The sequence below is a fragment of the Microtus oregoni genome, unplaced genomic scaffold (assembly GCF_018167655.1).
Source record: "Microtus oregoni isolate MIOR12 unplaced genomic scaffold, Mior012 000052F_000, whole genome shotgun sequence".
NCBI lineage: Eukaryota > Metazoa > Chordata > Mammalia > Rodentia > Cricetidae > Microtus > Microtus oregoni.
In genome coordinates, this window is record NW_024543812.1 from 58008 (window position 1) to 82025 (window position 24018).

General features: G+C 39.1%; 1 protein-coding gene across 6 annotated transcripts in view; it reads right to left on the minus strand.

Moving 5' to 3' along the window:
* The window catches only part of LOC121437340 (phospholipid-transporting ATPase 11C), a 179123-nt gene that overhangs the window by 16433 nt on the left and 138672 nt on the right, over positions 1 to 24018 (minus strand). For all 6 annotated transcript variants that reach the window (XM_041637221.1, XM_041637219.1, XM_041637216.1 and 3 more), the window contains 5 exons: positions 11543 to 11602; positions 7654 to 7781; positions 5266 to 5401; positions 3156 to 3221; positions 87 to 190 (listed from right to left, as the gene is read on the minus strand). In XM_041637221.1, the coding sequence (XP_041493155.1) occupies positions 87 to 190; positions 3156 to 3221; positions 5266 to 5401; positions 7654 to 7781; positions 11543 to 11602 (494 nt within the window). The remainder of the gene's footprint in view (positions 1 to 86; positions 191 to 3155; positions 3222 to 5265; positions 5402 to 7653; positions 7782 to 11542; positions 11603 to 24018) is intronic.

Sequence of the window (24018 nt, forward strand, 5' to 3'; positions counted from 1 at the left end):
AGTCAAAACTTTAAAAGTATGTTTTACATATAAAGCATACATACATATTGTTATTTAATATTGCTAACATATGTACAGCTGCTTACCAAATAATTCCTCCCCAGAAGAATGAGAAAAAAACATAAAAGGCTAAAGAACCCCAAATCACAAAGTGATTTATCCACGTCCAGAATCGGGTATCCAAGGCAAGCTGAAAAGATACAACATAAGTATTTTTTGACAGGCACAAAATATACTAGGTAATACATTATGATATCTGATAATTTATACAGATGCAATAGCTATGAGAGGATTTCACCTTAGCCATGGCTTTAGAAGAGGATATAACTAAAGGAGCAGAAGCTAGGTGTTTCAACGTACTAAAATAAGAATGCTGAATGCTGCTGTGAGCTCTCTAAATTCTATAGTACAGGCATAGAAGTGTAGTTAAATCAAGTAATTTGTAGTAGAGGGCTACAGATGTCTCACTATTGAGTGACAGGTGACAAATGAAGCAATGGTAATAACTAGGAGGCCAAAGTCCCAAGTCTTCAGGTAATAGTGACCAGGGATATAATGGCAAATGAGATCTAGTTGGTTGAGGCAGGTATGCCAAAAACTAGGAGAGGAAGAGTAGCTAAAAAGAGCAGACCAGAAGTTATAAAAGAATGAATAGGTAAGAGTCACTATATGTAGAGGCAACTACTTCTATGCATCATACACTATGAGCAATGAACCGTGGGTACAGATTTCCAACTACAAAACCATTATCTACTCCATTAAATTAATAAAAATAGTTGCCTTACATTTTAAAAATTGCATGTTTCTATAAAGATTGATAGTGACTTTATTTTTAGATTGCGGCACGTTTGGTTTTCAGATGTGATCTAGAAATAATATCATCTCATGCATTTGCTTAAAATTTCTAGCTCACACAGGGTAACAAGCAGAGGACTTAATTTTATTTGCAGAGACACCATGGTCCTTAGCTCTGTTACAATTTCTCATTCATAAAAGGATGTTGATAACATTGTGATGCAGACAAATCCTGAGTTCCCACTCTGGCCTGCTAGGGGAAAATGATACAACAGTACTCCTTGAAAAGAAGATGGAGTGGATACCATGAGCCACATGTGCTGCAATGACGCTGAGTTTAAGTGTAAAGCAAAGGACTAGGACAATAAACTGAGAAAAGCAGGACACTTCCATTGAAGAATCATGATTTTATGAAACATAATAATAGTTAATAGTCGACACTGATACATTCTAGACACTTCCATTCAAATATTTTGTTTTCATTCGTGACCTATGACAAAACCCCCTAAGATGGAGAAAGTGCTACTTTTAGCTTTATTTTATACAAGTTGAAATACAGAGAAGTGAGGTTACTTGTCTAAGGACACATAGTTATGAAATGGCTAGCCTGAGGTTAATTGTAGAATTTATTTAAAATCCTTCAAAAAATGCTTGGCAAGATGGTTTGGTAGGTAAAATGATTGCTTGGCAAGCCTGAAAAGTTAATCCCCATTACCAAATGGTGGAAGGACACATTGTCCTCTGACCTCCACAGGTATGCCTTGGAATAGAAATACGCATACACAGAGTAAAGTTCTATGATATTACTGAATTAGCAGATGAACAATGAAAATATTAGAACAAAAATATAGAGACAACAGAAGTCCTATGACAACGATATTTCTGAATTCTGATTCAACCTAAGACTCCATGTGAAATATTACTAGAAGGATCAGATGAATTATGCTTTCAACTATGAAAATCCAAATTCATGAGTTTCAAGGACAGCATTTACAGCATTTAACAAAGCTTTAGAGCATTATTATATGGCTACATATGAATGACAATGATTTTGCCAAGATTCCATTTCTTCTGTTGCACTGACTTTTGTTTATTTTTGAGACAGGATCTTGCACTCAGGGCAAGGTGGCCTGGATCTCTTGGTGATCCTCTCGCCTCAGTCTCCCAAATTCAGGAACTATAGATACAGACAATCAGGCCTATTCCTGTCACATATCTTTATATACTTCATTAAAAAACATATGGGTAAATTCATTATCACCGTGCTCTTTTGCATACATATCTTGTATACAGACACTTATTTAAGTGTCTTAAGGAATAAAATTCTTTTAGAGCCAAGTAGGGATTCTTAAATAGATACTAAGTTATTAAAGATTCAAGTTTTTTTAAAATTAGAAATGATTTAGGGCTGAAGAGTATTGACTGCTCTTCTAGAAGACCCAGGTTCAATTCCTAGCTCCCACATGGCAGCTCACAGCTGTCTCTAACTCCAGTCTGAAGGAGAGCATTGCCTTCTTCTGGCCTCACTGGATATTTACAGGCAACATTCATACATATAAAAATAAATAAAAGTTTTAAAATATTTATAATTTTATTTATATGTATGTGCAAATGTACGCAGAGACCAAAGAGGGTGTTGGATCCCCTGCAGCTGATAATATAGGCAGTTGTGAACCTTGCAACATGGCTGCTAGGAACAGAACTCCACTCCTCTGCAAAACTAAGCAAGTCCTCTACGGAGCAATCTCTTCAGCCCTATGATACAAGTTATCAACATACATACATACATACACACACACACACACACACACACACACACACACTTTCAGCCTCTTTATATATAATTTAGTATAATGCCTTAAAAACAACAGTTAATTTTTCCTTTGCAAGTGGGTATCAATTGCAGACAGCTTCTTGGTTAGGGGTGGGAATCCATGCTTACTTCCCCTTCTGGCTTCTAAGTGTTTCTGAGTTTTTGTTTGGTTTGCCTATTTGTTTTCTAAAGAGAGAGAAAACGAAATGGCAAAGAGCTAAGTGGGTAGGTAAGATCTAAGAGGAATTGGAGAAGGGAAAAAGCATGATCAGAATATACTGAATGAAACATTTTTCAAAAAAATAAAACAATCCAGTGATTAAGGAGAAATAGGTCTCCATTAAGTATGGTGTCTGAATTTCTTTATTTTCAAAATAAAAAACATAGAACATGTAGTAGAAAAAATGAAAAAAATATACAAATACTAAAACCCCTAGCATCACATATATTTTAGTAAGCATTCAGACAAGGACTTGGATAACATATAGTAACACAAATATTAAGAGACAAAGATTATACAAAATATATTTGAATAAATAAATCTGACCTTCAGAGTTACAGTGAATACTAAGACTGTAAAAACAATGGTCCCAAATGTCCAGTTTCCATATATCTGAAAAACATTTAAAAATTATATGTACCATAAATATACAAGCCTGCTGAAGAAAAAAAATTCAGGTTTAATCCTGCATGTAACTGCCAAAGATCTTTTTGTGAATTATTTGGGAAAATGGCTTGGTTGTTAAGATTAAGTCACAATGCTAGACTTTCATGGATAGATATACCACATCTGTGGTTGGCTGGGTTCATTACCATGCAGCATCAAACAGGGAGTTCACTGGTTTGATAAAGGAAGAGGGAAACATACTATTCCACTAAAAGCACCACTTATTAAAGAAAGTCATCTGGATGACTCATGTCACTAATGAGTTTGGTATGTTTTTGTCCTAGAATATAAGGAAAGTTCTTACATAAACACAAATGGACCCACATTTTAAAAAGCGAGTCTAATTATTACTAAATCTGTTAGCATGTGCACACCAAAGAGAAGCAGTACCACTTATAAATCCAAACGATGGCAATGAATGGCACATATGCTTACCAAATGCTGTCAATATCTGAATGCATAATGTTGAAACAGAAAATGAGATGTAAAACGTTTTTAAAAAATAAAAACAAAACAAGGTTACTAGAAGAAAAAAAGGATTCAACTAAATCAGACATGGGTTTAGCTGCTGATAAAAAATTCTTATTTATGTAATTTTAGAAAACACTTAAAAAGGATGGTGACATATACAAGAAAAACTTAATTTGGACATCATGAACTCAAAATGCATAATGAATCAGAAAAAGGCTGGACCACTGATTCTTATATACCACCTAGAATATTGGCTAAGCCCATGAATGTCAACATAAAGCAAATCTGAAGCATTTTTTAAAAGCAGTAGCCAGTCATATACAATTTTTTGTGTCAAAAAATAAAAAGGAAAACCCACAGAACTACTCATGGCTGAAGGATCTGAGAAGTCATAAAATTGAACTTCTATTTACTCGAAGATGAAAGTTGACTTGGAAAGCTAATGTGACTTTCCAAAGGATACCCGAGATTTATCAGGACCTTCTGTGGCAAGTGCTAGATATATGTATTCTAAGGTCAATTAATAGTTTTTCTAATAGTTACATTAAAATTAATAATTAGAAAGGATTCATACTAAACTAACTTGTTAGTTCAAATTAGGAAGGCCAGATTATAGTATCTAATTTCAAAGTACTATTCAAATTCATTGAGCTTACACTTTTGTAAGAGATGTTAGTTGTATAGGGTTCAGACATAGTATATGTAATAAATTATTTTTGAAACTTAGCTTTTTGCTTCATATTTATGATAAGAATGACCATAAAAGTACCAAACATGGCAAAGGAGAACACAGTGAAAGCAACATGCAAGGCAGAAGTTTCAGTTTCCCAGTGTGTGGCTGCAGGAAGATGGCCTCTTCCCTTGTCCCACATCAGTATTTCTCTCCTAGAGTATGAGTAGGTCAAAATCATCCTAGTGCAGCTGCTCACTGATATTGTCACTTTCTCAGAAGGGGCTAGCAGAGCCTACACAGCATTTTAAAAAAGAATACTGCACTCCCACTTTGAAAAGAAAGAAAAGATTCCCTATTTACATACTCGTCTAACACTACAAATACACAGTAGCCACCGCTTCAACTACTAACTAAATTAGAAATGCAGGTGGCATGGGAAAAAGCTATTGTTTTTCCTATCACAACACATAGGTATAAAGTCTAAAGTCCCAAGAACTCTCTCATATCCTAAAAACTATAAACAAATTCAGATTCTAGACGGTTTGCTTAAGCTCTCTTCCTAAATTTGGTTTTATGAGACAGGGTTTCTCTGTGTAGCTTTGGAGCCTGTCCTGGAACTCACTCTGTAGACCATGTAGGACTTGAACTCACAGAGATCCTTCTGCCTCTGCCTCCCGAGTGCTAGAATTAAAGGCATGCATCATCCATCACCCAGCCAAAAGTGATTTATGACTCCAGTACTTTCTTTATGTTAAAGACCTAGTGCTAAGAAAAATAATTTGCAAAATGATTACCACAAACGTGTGTGAAAATGTAGTGTCTATGGGAAAAATACATGGTTTTTACCTTTCCATTGTCTTCTAAGGATGTAGTCTGAAAAAGGAAGTAAGTTCCAAAGAAGAATACTGTCCCTTCAAAGGCAGCCAGAAATGTCCAATATAAGAAGGGCCCCAACTGTAACATAGCATTGCCAGTAATTTTCCTATAAAGAAATGGAGAGAAAAATTAATGAATCTTTGTAGGCTGTTGAGTTAAAGATACAAGGAAACACCAAAGATGGGCATTAATCTGAGCTTGTTATAATGAAGGAGCTACCCTGATGGACAGAAAGATTTTTTCAAATAAAGAGATGGACTGACCAAAGTTAGGATATTCATGTAATCACTACCTGACCAAAACACTGAAGTAAACTGTAAAATATTTCTAAAATTTTGGCCAAGCAAAACAATATCAATAATAATTATATACCATTTAACACTTATTTATAAAATAGTAGGAACTGAGTTAGGATTGATTATCCATCTATTCATTCATCCTTCCATCTATCCATTCATCCATCCACCTACCTACCTATAACATTATACATGTATATATACATTAAGTTAGTGTATATATATATATATACACACACACATACACACATACACACTCACACATGTGTATGTATGTATACACACAGACAGGTAGAGAGAGGGAGAGAGGGAAGAAGCAGAGGGAGTACAAAAACTAAGTATTATTCTCATTTACAAATAAATCTCAGAGAGGAATATATAATATAATGGTTCTCAAACTCCACACTTAATTAAGTGGGGAATCTTTCAAAGCTAGTAATGATGTCCTAATAAATGGCAGGTAGACTGATTAAAATTAAAATTTTGAAAATACCACAATCTTTTCAGTCAACACCAGAATGTGAAGAATGTCAAATAAGGCTACTACATCTAATGAAGCAGATGTGCACAAAGAAAATGGGTTTGTGTATGTACCTTTTTTACTTCTATTTAAAATTTCTTATACCATGTATCTAAGGGTGTTTAATTACTCAAATAGCACACCTATTGATAACTCTACAGAATGTCATTGGGCTATATTATCCCAGTTATAACATAAATGCAATGTTTTTTTTTTTACTTACTTAGGATAGAGAATGAAAATATGACAAATTACACAAATTTTTTTTAAATATTTATTTATTTATTATGTATACAATATTCCATCTGTGTGTATGTCTGCAGGCCAGAAGAGCACATCAGACTTCATTATAGATGGTTGTAAGCCACCATGTGGTTGCCGGGAATTGAACTCAGGACCTTTGGAAGAGCAGGCAATGCTCTTAACCACTGAGCCATCTCTCCAGCCCCCACAAATTTTATCTTATAGGACTTTTAGGTGCAAAACTGAAGTTCTGGGGATGCTATCTGTAAAAGGAAAAGTAGGAGAAGAAAGACATGGCTGTTTCTCAGAAACAGGAAAAGAATCTCTCTGAAGACTCTTAGACTGAGTGTCTAGCAAATGCTAGCTAATGTGGCTTTTCTAGTCAGAGACTTAGACTGAGGTAAAGGGTACAAAAGCAGAAAGTGATTCCTGTCCTTGTAAAAATTCTGTGGGAAAAGAATGGCAGGAGTTTCATGGCATACTGAATTTCTAGACAAACTTTTTAGTCACACTATGATGAAGAAACTGTTAGAAACTCACACAGGACACCCAATATAAAGGAAAGCATAAATAAAAACAGGAATATGGGATCTGGAGAAAGGCTGAGCAGTAACATGGCTTGAATACCTTTGTATGTCATGCAGCAGATGTTACCAGACCTGTTCCTTTTGTTGTTTAAAGCTCAAGCAATCAGCTATACCTGCCTACTCTCTTAACAAAAGTATTACTTCAGGTTTCAAATTTCTATTAAGAATATTAAAATAATCAAATGGTTCAAGTCAATATTTCTCAAAATGTGAGTCATATAAGTTCTAAAGGTATAATGCATAATGTCACTGCTAAAATTCAGTAGGAAAATGTTGAGGTACATGTACACAGACCAGGACTTCATGTTTATAAAAAAGTTGTCAGGGTAACAATAATCTATTGTCCAGGAACAAGCTATGATCAAATTTGTGAGGAAGGTAAGTCACACTTTAGGCTGGGCCACAGTTACGATATAGCCTTTTTTGCATCTCTATGAAAGACTGTACAATAACTTATGTCCTATAAATATCCATTTAAGTATAGAACTGCTATCTAGGAAAATAGACCACTCTTCTGTTGAATGATATATTTTAGCTGAAAATTCATAACAGAACCACTTAATGAACCAAGTGATCAATTCTGTGTCCTTCCTACCTATAGAGTAAATGAAACCCACTACTTAAAGCCCAGCATGGTAACTAATACCAATAATACCAGAACTGATGCAAGAGGATTTCACACATTCTACCATGAGCTACATTTTCAACTTACATATACAATCGAGGGTCTGAGGTCAGAGTATCAATGTTGATGTGCTGTTCCAGTAGACTGTAGGCCAGGATGGGCAGGGATGTGAAACAGATATTGTACATTGTAAGATACGCAGCATCATAGAGTGGCTGAAAAGACAAACAAACAGAAAAACAATGTTCTGCAGTGATTCATCTATGATATAATTATTTACTTGTAAAAACCTGTAGCTATTTTTTTAAAAAATGCTTTTTGTGGGAGCAAAGGAAACTTTGTAAGTAAGGACACTCTACCTGGTAGAGATAAAAATATTGAAAAAATTTATGTGTCATTATTAACAAACTTTACCCTTTAACAGGATCTTTAGAATGTTTGCAGGCCATGTCTTATTCTTAGTAGACAAAAACTATTAACTTTATGTAAGATTTTTCAGTTGCTAAAAATGTAGATATTTAGTAGCTATTTTAGAAAAGACAAAATAAGCTGGGCAGTGGTGGTGCACGCCCTTAATCACAGCACTCAGGAGGAGGCAGAGGCAGGTGGATCTCTGTGAGTTCAAGGCCAGCCTAGTCTAAAGAACTAGTTTCATGATAGGCTCCAAATCTACAGAGAAACCCTGTCTTGAAAAACAAAACAAAACAACAAAAAACCCAAATAAATAAATCCAAGCCAGGAGTTCTTACAGAAATTAAACATAGGGAGTATCCAACCTATGTTGCAGATCTTTTCTGGTTAATATTTTGTTATTTTTGATTAATATTTTATAAGTCCAAATGCTACAATAAAGCTCAAGTCCTATAATAATGTTGCCCTCTTCCTGAGAGTTCCTCTGATGTGTGTTCTTACTCTCAAAGACTAATAAACTGAATTTGATCAGCTGTAAGTATGAGCTTAGGAATCTTTTCCTAGAGTGCTTTGACAGTACTGAGCTTCCCACAGAGGATGGAATTCTGAAAGCATTCAGTAAATACTGGACAAGTGAACACAGAAGTCACACCACATTTGTAAAGCCTCGATCAGAAATTAGAAAGTTTTCAAAATATATTTCTAAAGATTTTTAAATTATGTGTATAGATAAGTTCATGTGACTGCGTGTATCCAAGGAGGCCAGAAGATGGTGTAAGTTTGGGGGAGGGGTGGGATAGGGGTAAGGGGAGGTGGGGAGAGAAAAGTGAGAAGGGGAGGATGGGGGGAACTTGGGGAATTGGGATGGTTGGGATAAAGGAAGGATGGTTATGGGAGCAGGGAAGCATATATCTTAATTAAGGGATCCAGCTTAGGGTAGGCAAGAGACCTGAACCTAGAGGGGCTCCCAGGTGCCCAGGGGGATGTCCCCAGTTAGTGCCTTAGGCAGCTGAGGATAAGGAACCTGAAATGGCCCTATCCTATAACCACACTGATGAATATCTTGCATATCACCATAGAACCTTCATCTGGTGATGGATGGAGATAGAGACAGAGACCCACACTGGAGCACTGGACTGAGCTCCCAAGGTCCCAATGAGGAGCAGAAGGAGGGAGAACATGAGCAAGGAAGTCGGGACCGTGAGGGGTGCACCCACCCACTGAGACAGAGGGACTGATCTATTGGGAGCTCACCAAGGCCAGCTGGACTGGAACTGAAAAAGCATGGGATAAAACCGGACTCTCTGAACAATGAGGGCTGCTGAGAAGCCAAAGACAATGACACTGGGTTTTGATCCTACTTCATGTTCTGGCTTTGTGGGAGCCTAGCCAGTTTGGATGCTCACCTTCCTAGACATGGATGGAGGGGGGAAGACCTTGGACTTTCCACAGTGCAGGGAACCCTGACTGCTCTTTGGACTGGAGAGGGAGGGGGAGAGGAGTGGGGGGAAGGGGAGTGGTGTGGGAGGAAGGGGAGGGAAATGGGAGGCTAGGAGGAGGCGGAATTTTTTTTTTTAATTTTTCAATAAAAAAAGATCCCCATGGAGCTAGAGTTAAAGATGATTGTGAGCTATCCAATCTGTGCCATGTATCGAACATCTAACTATCTAACACTGTTCCATCTCCCTAGCCTATAAAACTTCCATTGAAAAATTTTTAAGTATTTTATGACCTTTATTCAGGTGAAAGTATTTATCAAGTTCAGTGTTGTCTAGACACTGCTAGAAGTCATGATATAACCATTTTGTTGTTGTGATTAAAAGAATCCTAACACACACACATGTAAATGTTCTTTGATTAATAAAATTCATTTAAATGTGATACTAATCAATACAACTACATATTTTCAACCAGTGAAGTAAACATATAATTACAATGAAAAATGATTTGAAAAGGTTGGAAACAACTTGAACAGAACTTTTTTTAGTTCATTCACTAAACCATTAGTAAAGAATATAGTACATGCAAAGCACTGGGGAGAGACATGATTCATCTTTACATTCATCAATGAGTTTAAATTAAAGACAGGGACTAGAGTGAGGGTATACAGGGAGCTGGCAGACCCAGAAGGGGATCATCTTTTTTGGCTTCAGCAGAGAAAAAGCATGTGATATAGTATATTCAACATTCTCAATGAAGTTAAGAGGATGGTTCTGAATAAAAATGGAGACAATTTTGATATAGTTCCTATGAACAAAGATTTAAGGCCAGCAAAAACTATTTTATTGAAATAAAAGCATAAAAATATGCTATATGTCTTCTTATTTTCAAATGAACTACTGTACTAGTCCATGACATACAATACGGAATTTGCCCTGGAAACTACCCATTTTCACTAATGAGTAAATTAAAAGAGCAACTCCCAGGCTGACTGTTGGGTAATTTAGTGTTGAAAACAAAGAAACATCAATCTATCTTTGCTTCAGGATGGAACTTTTTTTTTTAAGATTTATTTATTTATTATGTATACAACATTCTGCCTCGATGTATGCTCTCATGCCAGAGGAGGGCGCCAGATCTCAGTACAGATGGTTGTGAGTCACCATGTGGTTGCTGGGAATTGAACTCAGGACCTCTGGAAGAGCAGCCAGTGCTCTTAACCTCTGAGCCATCTCTCCAGCCCCTCAGGATGGAACTTTAATTGTAATTTTTTGGATGCATAATAAGAGGAGACAGAATGTCCCACAAAAAAGGTTTACTTGATAATACTGTCATCTTGCTAAACCTGTAACGAATGTATCTTTTTTCATGGAAAAAAAAAAAAGACAAGTAATATCCTAGTTTTACTAAAACAAAAGAAGTTTTTGTTTTAAATAGTGATTCCATTTCTACATTTTCACAGCCCAATCTCTGATTTCCAAAGAGTATCTAATGAGACTATGGATTGAAAAAAGACAGCCTATATGTACATCAAAAACACAATATAAAGCATGTTGCTGCCAGCACTAATACAAGTCCAAAGTAAATAGTAACGATTTGTGCTTCATGCCATCTCCTCAGAGACCATTTCTTTACCTGTAACATTTTTAAGATGTCGGCTTACTTCTTCCCTAGGGTACTCAGGTCTCTGTCTCAATGTTGATTTATTAGAGAAATTGTTCAGATAGCTCTTTCAAAATAGTAGCCTCTCATCTTGTCACAGTACATCCTTTTATTATTCAGTTACATTTATTTTTGGTACATTTTATATTTTTTCTTCAGAGCACTGATACCATATCCTATATCATGTATTTTTCTGCCTCTTCCCTATCACTATCTTGCAAGTCTTAAAATGATTTGTTTGAAACATTACAATATCCTCAGAAAAACATTGCTTCCTGGCATTTAGAATCAAGAGAAATAAAAATACTTTTAAGATTTGGAAATTCAGTCACAGATACCTGTGACAATGTGGTTATCCAGCTTGTCAAAAATCATTAAACTGATTCTAGACTAACCAATTTTCTGAGTCAGTCATCATTATAGTTCTTGTATTTGCTACACTTGTACTAAGAAGGGCACATACCTGTTGTGAGAATCCACAGAAGAATTGGTACAAAAACTGTGGCAAAATGAAGCAAAGGTTCTGGAAAATATTAAGACCAAGATTAGTATTTTCACTTAATCACTTTAAAAACCCCCACAGGGCATTGTACAAAGTCATTCCTAAATCCTTCATCCCTAAATGCAACAACTGTCTGTTGCAAAGATATAAATAAGTTAGTTTTAAATGATTAATTGAAATCAAATGCTTAATTCATACTGAGTAACTTTTCCCCTACCTAAACAAAAGAGAATCTCACTTATGAGAAGAACCTCTTGCTATTTCCAAATTTCTTTTCTTTTCTCCTTTCTGAAGAGAAAGATCTCACACTACAGTCTAAGGTAAGGTAGTTGGGAACTTGATATATACTCCTATTTCTTTTTTTTTCCTTTGTGAAGAGAAAGATCTCACACTACAGTCCAAGGTAGTCTAGAACTTGATATATACTCCTATCATGTCTCAAACTCATAGTTTTCCTCCTGCTTCAGCCTCCTGTCCTGGGATTCCAAAGATAAGTTACCATGCTGGCTTTCTATATTCTTGTTAAAGGAAAGAAATATGTTTATCTGATATGAATACCTAATTATTGTCCCTTAAATTCCAACTGGATTTATAGAATCACTATAGACTTACATAATATGCAAAATGTGTATTTTAATTTAAATATTTTATTTTCAACTGTGTCTCTGTGTGTGTGCATGTGAAGGCCAGAAGAGGGTGCTGGAATCTAACTCCAGTCACCTGCAACAACAAGCACTGTTAGACCTAAGTTTCTGACCTCAAACATATATTTTAAAGTTGATTAATAGGAATACATACTCAGAATATTATTATAGTTTATGTTGACACCAATAGTAATTAACTGATACTTCTCTTTATTAATGCTTCATTAAACAACATGGTCAAGAATCTGCTAAAAGCAAAGTGGGTCATTATCAAATTGAATAGCTAGGTGTGTTGGCATAGGCCTTTGATCTCAGCACTCGGGAAGCAGAAGCAGGCAGATTTTTGTGAACCAGCCTGGTCTACAATGTTAGTTCTGGGCTAGCCAGGACTATACAGCAAAACCCTGTCTCGCTCTCGCACAAAGGAACAAGCTTCTCTTCCAAAAGTTATCCTCTGACCTCCACATATGCACTATAGCACATATATGCACCCCTGCCCCCATTAAATAAACAAAATAAAAGAAATAGGGCAGCTGGTGGGATGGCCTCAGCAAGCAATGGTACTTGCAAGCTTGATAACGAGTTTAATCCTCAGAATTCACATAAAGGTAGAAGGATAGAACTGACTACATAAAATTGTTTTCTGGCCTCCACATATGGGCATGCACAGGCACCTTTCTTGTGTAGAAACCCACAGATGTGAACCTGTTCTACCTTGAGTGGAGGACAGAGAGTTTGAGCTTATTTTTGCTCTCTCAAAGTTGTTGACAACAGGTGTGGCTGCAAAGGAGCAATTCTGACCTAGGGTGTGGCTAATTCATATTTTGGCTATAGAGGTGGATTCACTCCACCGGAACAAAAGGTCAGAGAATTCAAGTCATTTCCTAATGTTAATGAAGTCTGTTGCATTCCTCCTCCCCTTTTGAAGTATATAGGCATGTGAAATATAAATAAGGTGGATTCAGTAGTCACTGAAAGTCCCTCCTGATGCTGGTCTGTGTTTCTGTCTTTTATTTCTCTTATATCTCTGTTCCTTTTGCTTAATAATTCTAATCCTCAAGCTCTTACCCTGGAACATACGAGTTTTGTTAAATTCTTTTAACAATAAGAAAATAGATTAAAGAAAAAAAACAGGCTGGTGAAGTGGTTCTGCAGGTGAAGGCACTTGCCTCCAAGCCTGAGGACCTGATTTCTAATTCCTTGGAGTCACACGGTAGAAAAAAAGAACTACTGCAAGCTGTCTTATGATATCTACACATGTGCCCTGGCACATATGCATTCCCACACATATTACACTAAATAAATACATGTACATTAAAAAACAAAGCCTCTTTCTCTAAAGGGACTTACCTTTTTATCTTGAGAAATACTAAAATCAAACATAAAAATGGCAAGTGGAGAATTTACAAGGCCATTACAAGCCACGGAGTGTTACTATAAAATACTGAAATCAATGCCTTTAGGCAAATGTACCAGAACTATGATTTTTTTTAAATGACTGTCATTCTTCAAAGTAGGCTATAAACTACTTGAGTGCTCTGGTTTGAGGCCAGCCTGGTTTACATAGGGAGTTGAAGGACAGACAGGGCTATATAGAGAGACCCCAGGTCACTCCCCTCCCTGACAAAAATTCAGAACTTGAATGTGGCACAAGGCTTTAATCCCAGCATTGTGGGAAGCAGAGGAAGGTGGATCTGAGTTCAAGGCCAGCCCAGTCCAGGAGAGTTATACAGAGAAATACTGTTTTGAAAAACCAAAAGAAGAAAAAGGAAAAAAAATATTCATAACTTAAATTAGGTCTTAAGGAAGGATGGAATAATAAGAACCAAGGAAAAGTCATATTCATTTTAAACATGTGGTAAAGCCAGGCACAATGGTGAGCAGCTGTAATCTCACAGTACTCAGGAAGCTTGAGGCAGAAGGCAAATTCAAGGCCAGACTGATCTACAAAGTAAGCCCCTGTTTCAAACACACATATACATTTAAAACAGTAAAGCAACCAAAAAACCAAACCAAACCAAACCAAAAAAACCCTACCATACCACACTCAAATCCATATATGGTAAAACAACATCAGACTGAGGGATTACCTTTAAAGAAAGATAAATGAGAGACTGGCATGCAGGCCCAAGCTGCGCTCAGGCCCAAGCGTCGGAGACCAGGATAGTCCAAGCATGAAATAGTGAAGCCCAAACTGAGAGCAGATCGACCCACAACAATTAAATCAAGTAGGTTTTTTGGGGCCTGGCCTGCAGAGTGGTAGTACTTTTATTGGCGAGGTCCACGGGCGAATGGGGAGCCTGGTCCTGTCCCTAAGGACCCTCCTGAGTGGGGAGAGTGTTCTTGGCCCACGGTGGGACACAGGAAATGGAGCAGGGGGGGGGGGATTTCCCCGACCCCTTGACACACGCGCCCCCTCCCCCCCCTGCTAGTCTGGGAGGGCTGCTGTGACCTCTCCCTGGCCCATCCCAGCTTGTGCCCAGGGGCCTCCTTCACTCCCCCTCACTTCCGCGGGGCCACAGGATCACCCAGTTTAGTCTGTTTGGGCACTGGGTCAGGAGCTCGGGGCAGAGGGCAGCTGGAGTTTCTCTGTTTTGGTGGCTGGCCGGCAGAGTGGTAGGTTTTTGTTGGTGAGGTCCCTGGCGAATGGGGAGACTGGTCCTGGTCCTGAAGACCCTTCTAAGTGGTGAGTGGGATCTTGGCCCAAGGCGGGAGCCAGGAAACGGAGTGAGGGCATTTTGTAAGCAGGGGCCCCTGGCCAGCAGGGAAACTTGATCCTGTTTTAAAAGACCCATTAGATAGCATCGATAGGAGGAGATGGGCAGGCGGCAAGGAAAGAATTCACCCAACAATCTGAAAAACAACATTGAAAACACCAGAACCCAATGATCTTACAACAGAAGGACTTGAACACCCTAACACAGAAGAGGAAAAAATTGACTTTATGAAAGCAATAGAGTACCTTAAACAACATGTAAAAAATACCCTTATAGAAATGGATGAGAAATATAACAAAAAGTTTGAAGAAATAGTAAATACGTAAATGATACCCTGGGAAACCAAGAAAAAACGATCAAACAGGCAATGGAAACAGTTCAAGAATTGAAAACTGAAATGGAAGCAAGGAAGAAAACACAAACTGAGGACCAGCTGGATATGGAAAATCTAGGTCAACGAGCAGAGACTACAGAAACAAGCATAATCAATAGAATACAAGAGATAGAAGAAAGAATCTCAGATTCTGAAGACACCATAGAGAAAATAAACACACTGATAAAAGAAAACAGCAAAGCCAACAAATTTTCATCACAAAACATTCAGGAAATATGGGACACAATAAAAAGACCAGACCTAAGAATAATAGGAATAGAAGAAGGAGAAGAGTCACAGCTCAAAGGCCCAGAAAATACTTTTAACAAAATTATGGAAGAAAACTTTCCCAACATAAAGAAAGATATTCCTTTGAAAATTCAAGAAGCATACAGAACACAAAACAGACTGGATCAAAAAAAATCCCCTCGCCATATAATAATCAAAACACAAAATATTCAGATTAAAAAAAGAATATTAAGAGCTGCAAAGGAAAAAGGGCAAGCAACTTATAAAGGTAAACCGATCAGACTTACACCTGACTTCTCTATGGAAACCATGAAAGCCAGGTCCTGGATAGAGGTACTGCAGAAACTAAGAGACCATGGATGCACACCCAAACTACTATACCCAGCCAAGCTATCATTCACTATCAATGGAGAGAAAAAGACATTCCAGAATAAGAACAAATTTAAACAATACATAGCCACAAATCCAGCCCTACAGAAAGTAATAGAAGGAAAATCACAACCCAAGGAATCCAACATTGCCAACACTGCCTACAATAACTCAGGCATCCAGTGACCCTTCACCAGCACAACTCAAAGAAGGTAGACAGACAAACTCTACTACCAAAAACAATAAGAATAACCAGAGTAAACAACCACTGGTCATTAATATCACTTAATATAAATGGTCTCAATTCACCTATAAAAAGGCACCTATAAAAAGAGATTGGATACGAAAACAGGATCCAACATTCTGCTGTTTGCAAGAAACATATCTCAACCACAAAGACAGGCATCTGCTCAGAGTAAAGGGTTGGGAAAAGGTTTTTCAAGCAAATGGAACTAAGAAATAAGCAGGTGTGGCCATGCTAATTTCTAACAAAACTGACTTCAAACTAAAATCAATCAGAAGAGATCGAGATGGACACTTTATACTCATAACAGGAAAAATTCATCAGGATGAAGTCTCAATCCTGAATATCTACGCCCCCATATAAAAGCACCCACTTATGTAAAAGAAATATTACTAAAACTCAAGGCACACATCAAACCACACACACTAGAAGTAGACTTCAACACACCTCTCTCACCAATGGACAGGTCAATCAGACAGAAACCTAATAGGGAATTAAGAGAACTGTTAGAGGTAATGAAGCAAATGGACTTAACAGACATCTATAGAACACTACACCCAAATAGGAAAGAATACGGCCCGGGGTTCGACTCCCGGTGTGGGAACAACAACAACAAAAAAACCAAATAGGAAAGAATATACCTTCTTCTCTGCAGGTCATGAAACCTTCTCGAAAATTGACCACATACTCGGAAACAAAGGAAACCTCCACAGATACAAAAAAATATTAGTGTCCACCTGTGTCTTATCAGATCACCACAGATTAAAGTTAGAAGGCAACAACAATGCTACCCCCCAGAAAGCTGACAAACTCATGGAAACTGAACAGTCAACTACTGAACCACACCTGAGTCAAGGAAGAAATTAAGAAAGAAATTAAAGTCTTCCTTGAATTTAGTGAAAATAAAGAGACAACATACTCAAACCTATGGGACACAATGAAAGCAGTGCTAAGAGGAAAGTTCATAGCACTAAGTGCCCACTTAAAGAAAACGTAGAAAGCATACATTGGGGACTTAACAGCACACCTGAAAGTTCTAGAACAAAAAGAAGCAGACTCACCCAGGAGGAGTAGAAGACTGGAAATAATCAAACTGAGGGCAGAAAGCAACGAAATAGAAACACAGAAAACAGTCCAAAGAATCAATGAAACAAAAAGTTGGTTCTTGGAGAAACTCAACAAGATCAACAAACCCCTATCCAAACTAATTAAACGACACAGAGAGAACATGCAAATAAATAAGATCAGAAATGAAAAGGGTGACATAACCACAGACACAGAGGAAATTCAGAGAATCATTACATCTCACTACAAAAGCCTGCCACAAAACTTGAAAATGTAAAAGAAATGGACATTTTTAAAATAAGTACCATATACCAAAGCTAAACCAAGACCAGGTGAACAATGTAAATAGACCTGTTAGTCGTGAAGAATTAGAAACTGTTATCAAAAATCTCCCCTCCAAAAAGAGCCCCGGACCAGATGGTTTCAATGCAGAATTCTACCAAAACTTCCAAGAAGAGCTAATACCTATACTCCTTAATGTATTTCACAATATAGAAACAGAAGAGTCATTGCCAAATTCCTTTTATGAAGCTATAGTTACCCTGATACCAAAACCACACAAAGACCCAACCAAGAAAGAGAATTACAGGCCTATATCACTCATGAACATCGATGCAAAAATTCTCAATAAAATACTGGCAAACCGAATCCAAGAACACATTATGGCGCACGCCTTTAATCCCAGCACTCGGGAGGCAGAGGCAGGTGGATCTCTGTGAGTTCGAGACCAGCCTGGTGTACAAGAGCTAGTTCCAGGACAGGCTCCAAAACCACAGAGAAACCCTGTCTCGAAAAACCAAAAAAAAAAAAAAAAAAGAAAAAGAAAAAGAAAAAGAAAAATTATCCATTATGATCAAGTAGGCTTCATCCCAGAGATGCAGGGCTGGTTCAACATATGCAAATCTATCAATGTAATCCACCATATAAATAAACTGAAAGAAAAAAACCATATGATCATTTCATTAGATGCTGAAAATGCATTCAACAAAATTCAACACCCCTTTATGATAAAGGTCTTGGACAAATTTGGGATACAAGGGTCATACCTAAATATAATAAAAGCTATTTACAGCAAGCCGACAGCTAACATTAAATTAAACTGAGAAAAACTCAAAGCCATCCCACTAAAATCAGGAACATGACAAGGATGTCCACTCTCTCCATACCTCTTCAATATAGTGCTTGAAGTTCTAGCAATAGCAATAAGACAACATAGGGGATCAAGGGGATTCATATTGGAAAGGAAGAAGTTAAGCTTTCGTTATTTGCAGATGATATGATAGCATACATAAGCGACCCCCAAAACTCTACCAAAGAACTCCTACAACTGATAAACACCTTTGGTAATGTGGCAGGATATAAGATCAACTCCAAAAAATCAGTTGCCTTCCTATACACTAAGGATAAGGAAGCAGAGAGGGAAATCAGAGAAGCATCACCTTTCACGATAGCCACAAATAGCATAAAATATCTTGGGGTAACTCTGACCAAGGAAGTGAAAGATCTATTTGACAAGAACTTTAAGTCTTTGAAGAAAGAAATTGAAGAGGACACCAGAAAATGGAAGGATCTCCCTTGCTCTTGGATTGGGAGGATCAACATAGTAAAAATGGCAATTCTACCAAAAGCAATCTATAGATTCAATGCAATCCCCATCAAAATACCATCAAAATTCTTCACAGATCTGGAGAAGACAATAATCAACTTTATATGGAAAAACAAAAAACCCAGGATAGCCAAAACAATCCTATACAATAAAGGTTGTCTGGAGGCATTACCATCCCTGACTTCAAACTCTATTACAGAGCTACAGTAATGAAAACAGTGTGGTACTGGCATAAAAACAGAGAAGTCGACCAATGGAATCGTATAGAAGACCCTGACTTTAACCCACAAACCTATGAACACCTCATTTTCGATAAAGGAGCTAAAAGTATACAATGGAAGAAAGAAAGCATCTTCAACAAATGGTGCTGGCACAACTGGATGTCAATCTGTAGAAGAATGAAAATAGATCCATATCTATCACCATGCACAAAACTCAAGTCCAAATGGATTAAAGACCTAAATATCAGGCTGAACACACTGAACCTGATAGAAGAGAAAGTGGGAAGTACTCTGCAACACATGGGCACAGGAGACCACTTCCTACGTATAACCCCAGCAGCACAGACATTAAGGGCCTCAATGAATAAATGGGACCTCCTGAGACTGAGAAGCTTCTGTAAAGCAAAGGACACTGTCACTAAGACAAAAAGGCAACCCACTGACTGGAAGAAGATCTTCACCAACCCCTCAACTGACAAAGGTCTGATCTCCAAAATATATAAAGAACTCAAGAAACTAGACCGAAAAAGGCTAATCAACCCAATTATAAAATGGGGCACTGAGCTGAACAGAGAATTCTCAACAGAAGAAGTTCAAATGGCCAAAAGACACTTAAGGTCCTGCTCAACGTCCTTAGTGATCAGGGAAATGCAAATCAAAACAACTTTAAGATACCATCTTACACCTGTCAGAATGGCTAAAATAAAAAACACCAATGATAGCCTTTGCTGGAGAGGTTGTGGAGAAAGAGGTACACTCATTCATTGCTGGTGGGAATGCAAACTTGTGCAACCACTTTGGAAAGCAGTGTGGCGGTTTCTCAGGAAATTCGGGATCAACCTACCCCTGGACCCAGCAATACCACTCTTGGGAATATACCCAAGAGATGCTCTATCATACAACAAAAGTATATGCTCAACTATGTTCATAGCAGCATTGTTTGTAATAGTCAGAACCTGGAAACAACCTAGATGCTCTTCAATGGGAGAATGGATGAAGAAAGTATGGAATATATACATATTAAAGTACTACTCAGCAGTAAAAAACAAGGACTTCTTGAATTTTGCATACAAATGGACGGAAATGGAAAACACTATCCTGAGTGAGGTAAGCCAGACCCAAAAAGAGGAACATGGGATGTACTCACACATAATTGGTTTCTAGTCATAAATAAAGGACATTGAGCCTATAATTCGTGATTCTTGAGAAGCTAAATAAGGAGAACCCAAAGAAAAACATATAGGCATCCTCCTGAATATTAACCTTCATCAGGCGATGAAAGGAGACAGAGACAGAGACCCACATTGGGGCACCGGACTGAAATCTCAAGGTCCAAATCAGGAGCAGATGGAGAGAGAGCATGAGCAAGGAACTCAGGACCGCAAGGGGTGCACCCACATACTGAGACAATGGGGATGTTCTATTGGGAACTCACCAAGGCCAGCTGTCCCGGGTCTGAAAAAGCCTGGGATAAAACAGGACTTGCTGAACATGGTGGCCAATGAGGACTGATGAGAACTCAAAAACAATGGCAATGGGTTTTTGATCCTACTGCACATACTGGCTTTGTGGAAGCCTAGGTAGTTTGGAAGCTCACCTTACTAGACCTGGATGGAGGTGGGTGGTCCTTTGACTTCCCACAGGGCAGGGAACCCTGATTGCTCTTTGGCTGATGAGGGAGGGGGACTTGATCGGGGGAGGGAAATGGGAGGCGGTGGCGGGGAGGAGGCAGAAATCTTTAATAAATAAATAAAAAAAGATAAATGATCAAATAACAGTGCTGTAAAATATTAAGGTGCTACTTTTAGTTATGCTGTAGAATGCTTAGTGATGTAAAGATGTGTTGCTTTTGTTTATGCTGCATTTGTTTAAATCTATGAAGCTGTGATTCTTTGTCTAAAACACCTGATGGTCTAATAAACAGTTGAACAGCCAATAGCAAGGCAGGAGCAAGGATAGGCGGGGCTAGCAGGCAGAGAGAATAAATAAGAGAAATCTGAAGGAAGAAGGAGCAATAAAAGTGTAAGTCCCTGTGCCTGTCAAGCCTTGATCCCTCCCCAGAGGAGGGTCGAGACAGTCTCCCAAAATTTTGGCCACTCCCCCCCCAGCCTATTTAAACTGCCCCCCCCCCCATGGTTGTGTTCGTGGCCTCCTGGTTCCCCTTTGGGGCCACCTGAGAGCGCAGGAATCCCATTAAACCTGGGTAATTTTTAATTTGGCTTATTGTAATTTGGCTTGAAATGGATTTTTGCGTAGGTAGAGAGCTCGCATTAGGAAAATTCCTAACATCTTGGAGTTCCCACTGGGTAGGATGGCCTTTCCGCATGGCTTTAGGCCATGCATCAAAAGCTCCCAGTCCACAATCTGAGCTCTCCACACCATGCTAATAAGGGCTCCTGGGCTACAGTGGCTGTGGCTAGGCGAGTCCCTTTTTCTTGTCTATGCTATAGGGTTTTGGGGGGACCCATTTGTACTTACTTTTTTGATTATCAGACTCCTGTGGAAGCCGTGTGCCCGCATCAAGAGTCTGATCTTAGCTCAGTGGCTAGACCGGCAAACTGGGTCTAGCTGAGATGGACTTTGTTTGCTTTAGGGACACCTAGCATCCAATTTCCATGACCCCATTAGGCCTAAGAGCTATTTTAGCAGGCCTGCTGTAATAGACTTAGGCCACGGGGTTAGGCATAGACTTTAAAATGGTCACTTGCAGTTCAAAGCCAGATCCGCTGTCGCCCCTGGGATGCCTCTTACAAAATCTTTATAAATTGGGACTGTTCCAAACAGCTAATTTCCCTATGCATTAAAATTTAGCCTCAACACGATCTTGACAATGGGATGCATTGGCCACCAGAAGGAAGCCTTGAGCTTACTCTCCCCCGGGACCTAAAAAATTTTTGTAGCTGTAAGTGTTGTTCTCTTGAGAGACCACAACTCCCAGCATCCCTCTGGACTCCAGCGCAGGCAAGCATGGAACACATTTCCCAGAAGCTTTTGCATTCCCCGTTAAAAGCAAGGGCCGTCACGAGTTCGTCCCTTTTTACCTCCCCGCCTTTCCTACTGTGTCTGCACGCCCCCTACCTGTTTGTTATCCCTTCCCCATTAAAGTGCACCCACGTGGGACCGCTGTGTGTCTGTGTCTTTTTCCTCGCGTAATGTCTCTACTGTCTAACCCGCAGAATTAAGAACAACAGTAAGGACAAATGACAGAGCTTACATATGTCCATGATTTTTGGGCTCTGCGCTCTCGCCCTTCCCTTAGTAGCCAGTGTCTCATGGCACCGGTCTTGGCAGCTAAAGCTGCAATGCCTCCAAATTCCCAGTCATCTGGGAATTGGGACCCTGACAATTCCAGCTGGACCTTGCAGCCAGAGGCACTGGCCCCTCCCTCACTCCCTCAAGCCCACACAACTCAACCCCCTCTGGTGGAGCAACATTCTCCACATTCCTCTCCTTCCCAGTCCACCCGCTTCCAACCCAATTGAGAAGTTCAAGGTCAACTTCCACCTTACCTACCTTTCTCCTCCTCTCCCCCTCCTACCTCCTCTTCCCAACCTTGGACCCCCTCTGTGCACTGGGATAGCCCCTCCCAATCCTCCCCAGTCTCCTCCCCAAGATCCCACCATAGCTCCGCCCTTTTCTGCCCTCTCTGGGAGGTGGCTGGAGTCAAAGGAGTCAGAGTGTTCATGTTCCCTTTTCTCTTCCAGATCCCTCTCAGATAGAAAAGTGGCTAGGTTCCTTTTTTACAAATCCTTTTGCTTAAAGTTTAAAAAGGTTGAGGAAGCAATTAGGGTTCCCTGTCCTGTGGGAAGTCCAAGGAACCCCCACCTCCATCCAGGTCTAGTAAGTTGAGCATCCAAACGGCCTAGGCTCCCACAAAGCCAGTGCGTGCAGTAGGATCAGAAACCCATTGCCATTGTTCTTGAGTTCTCAGTAGTCCTCATTGTCCGCTATGTTCAGAGAGCCGGTTGCTTTTCAGGCTGAGGGGGGGGGCTTAGTTGGGGGAGGGGGAGAGAAATGGGAGGCGGTGGCGGGGAAGAGACAGAAATCTTTAATAAATAAATAAATTTAAAAAAATAAAAAAAAATAAAAAAATAAAAAAATAAAGAATACCTAAAAAAAAAAAAAAGGTTGAGGAAGGTCCCCAAACCCCTATACAAAAATTGGTAAAAATGGCCTTTAAAGTTTTTAATGCCTGAGAAGAAACAGCTGAGTCTTTCAGACAGACAAGGCTACAACAGGCAGCTAATCTACAGACCCAGGCCTTAGCAGCTGCGCTAAGGTCGCAGGAAGGGGGACAAGGGAAGCCAACCACAAGGATCTACCCTGATGGAGCCCAGCCTAAGTCAACCTCACATGTACACTGTTTCAAGTGTGGCCTAAATGGTCATGTGGCACGATATTGCACTATGCCTCCTTCGAGATTATGCCCTATCTGCCAGCAACCTGGACCCTGGAAATCACAATGCCCCCATGCGGGTTGTCCTCTATGCCACACCATGGAGGTCCAGCCTCACCAACAACGGCAAGTGAAACTGTGCCAGTCCTCGAACTTCTCAGCCTTGCAGAGGATTGACGCTGCCCAGACTTGGTATTATATCCCATAACCCTACCCGAGCCTAGGGTAAAGCTACAGGTAGTAGGTATGACCATTACTTTTATTTTGGATACAGGAGATACCTATTCTGTTCTAACATCTCACTGGGGCCTTACGTTCCCCTCACCAATTTCAGTTATGGGGGTAGATGGGACCTGTTCCTCTCCCACTAAAAACTTTGCCACTGCCCTGCATCCTTGCAGGACAACTTTTCTCTCATTCTTTCTTAGTGATAGCTGCTTGCCCAGCACCTTTACTGGGTCGAGAAATCCTTAGCCACTTCCCCAAAGCTTTGTACTGCTTCTTGGAGCCCCCTTTTAACCCCACCCATCTCCGAGATTCTATTTTACAGGTT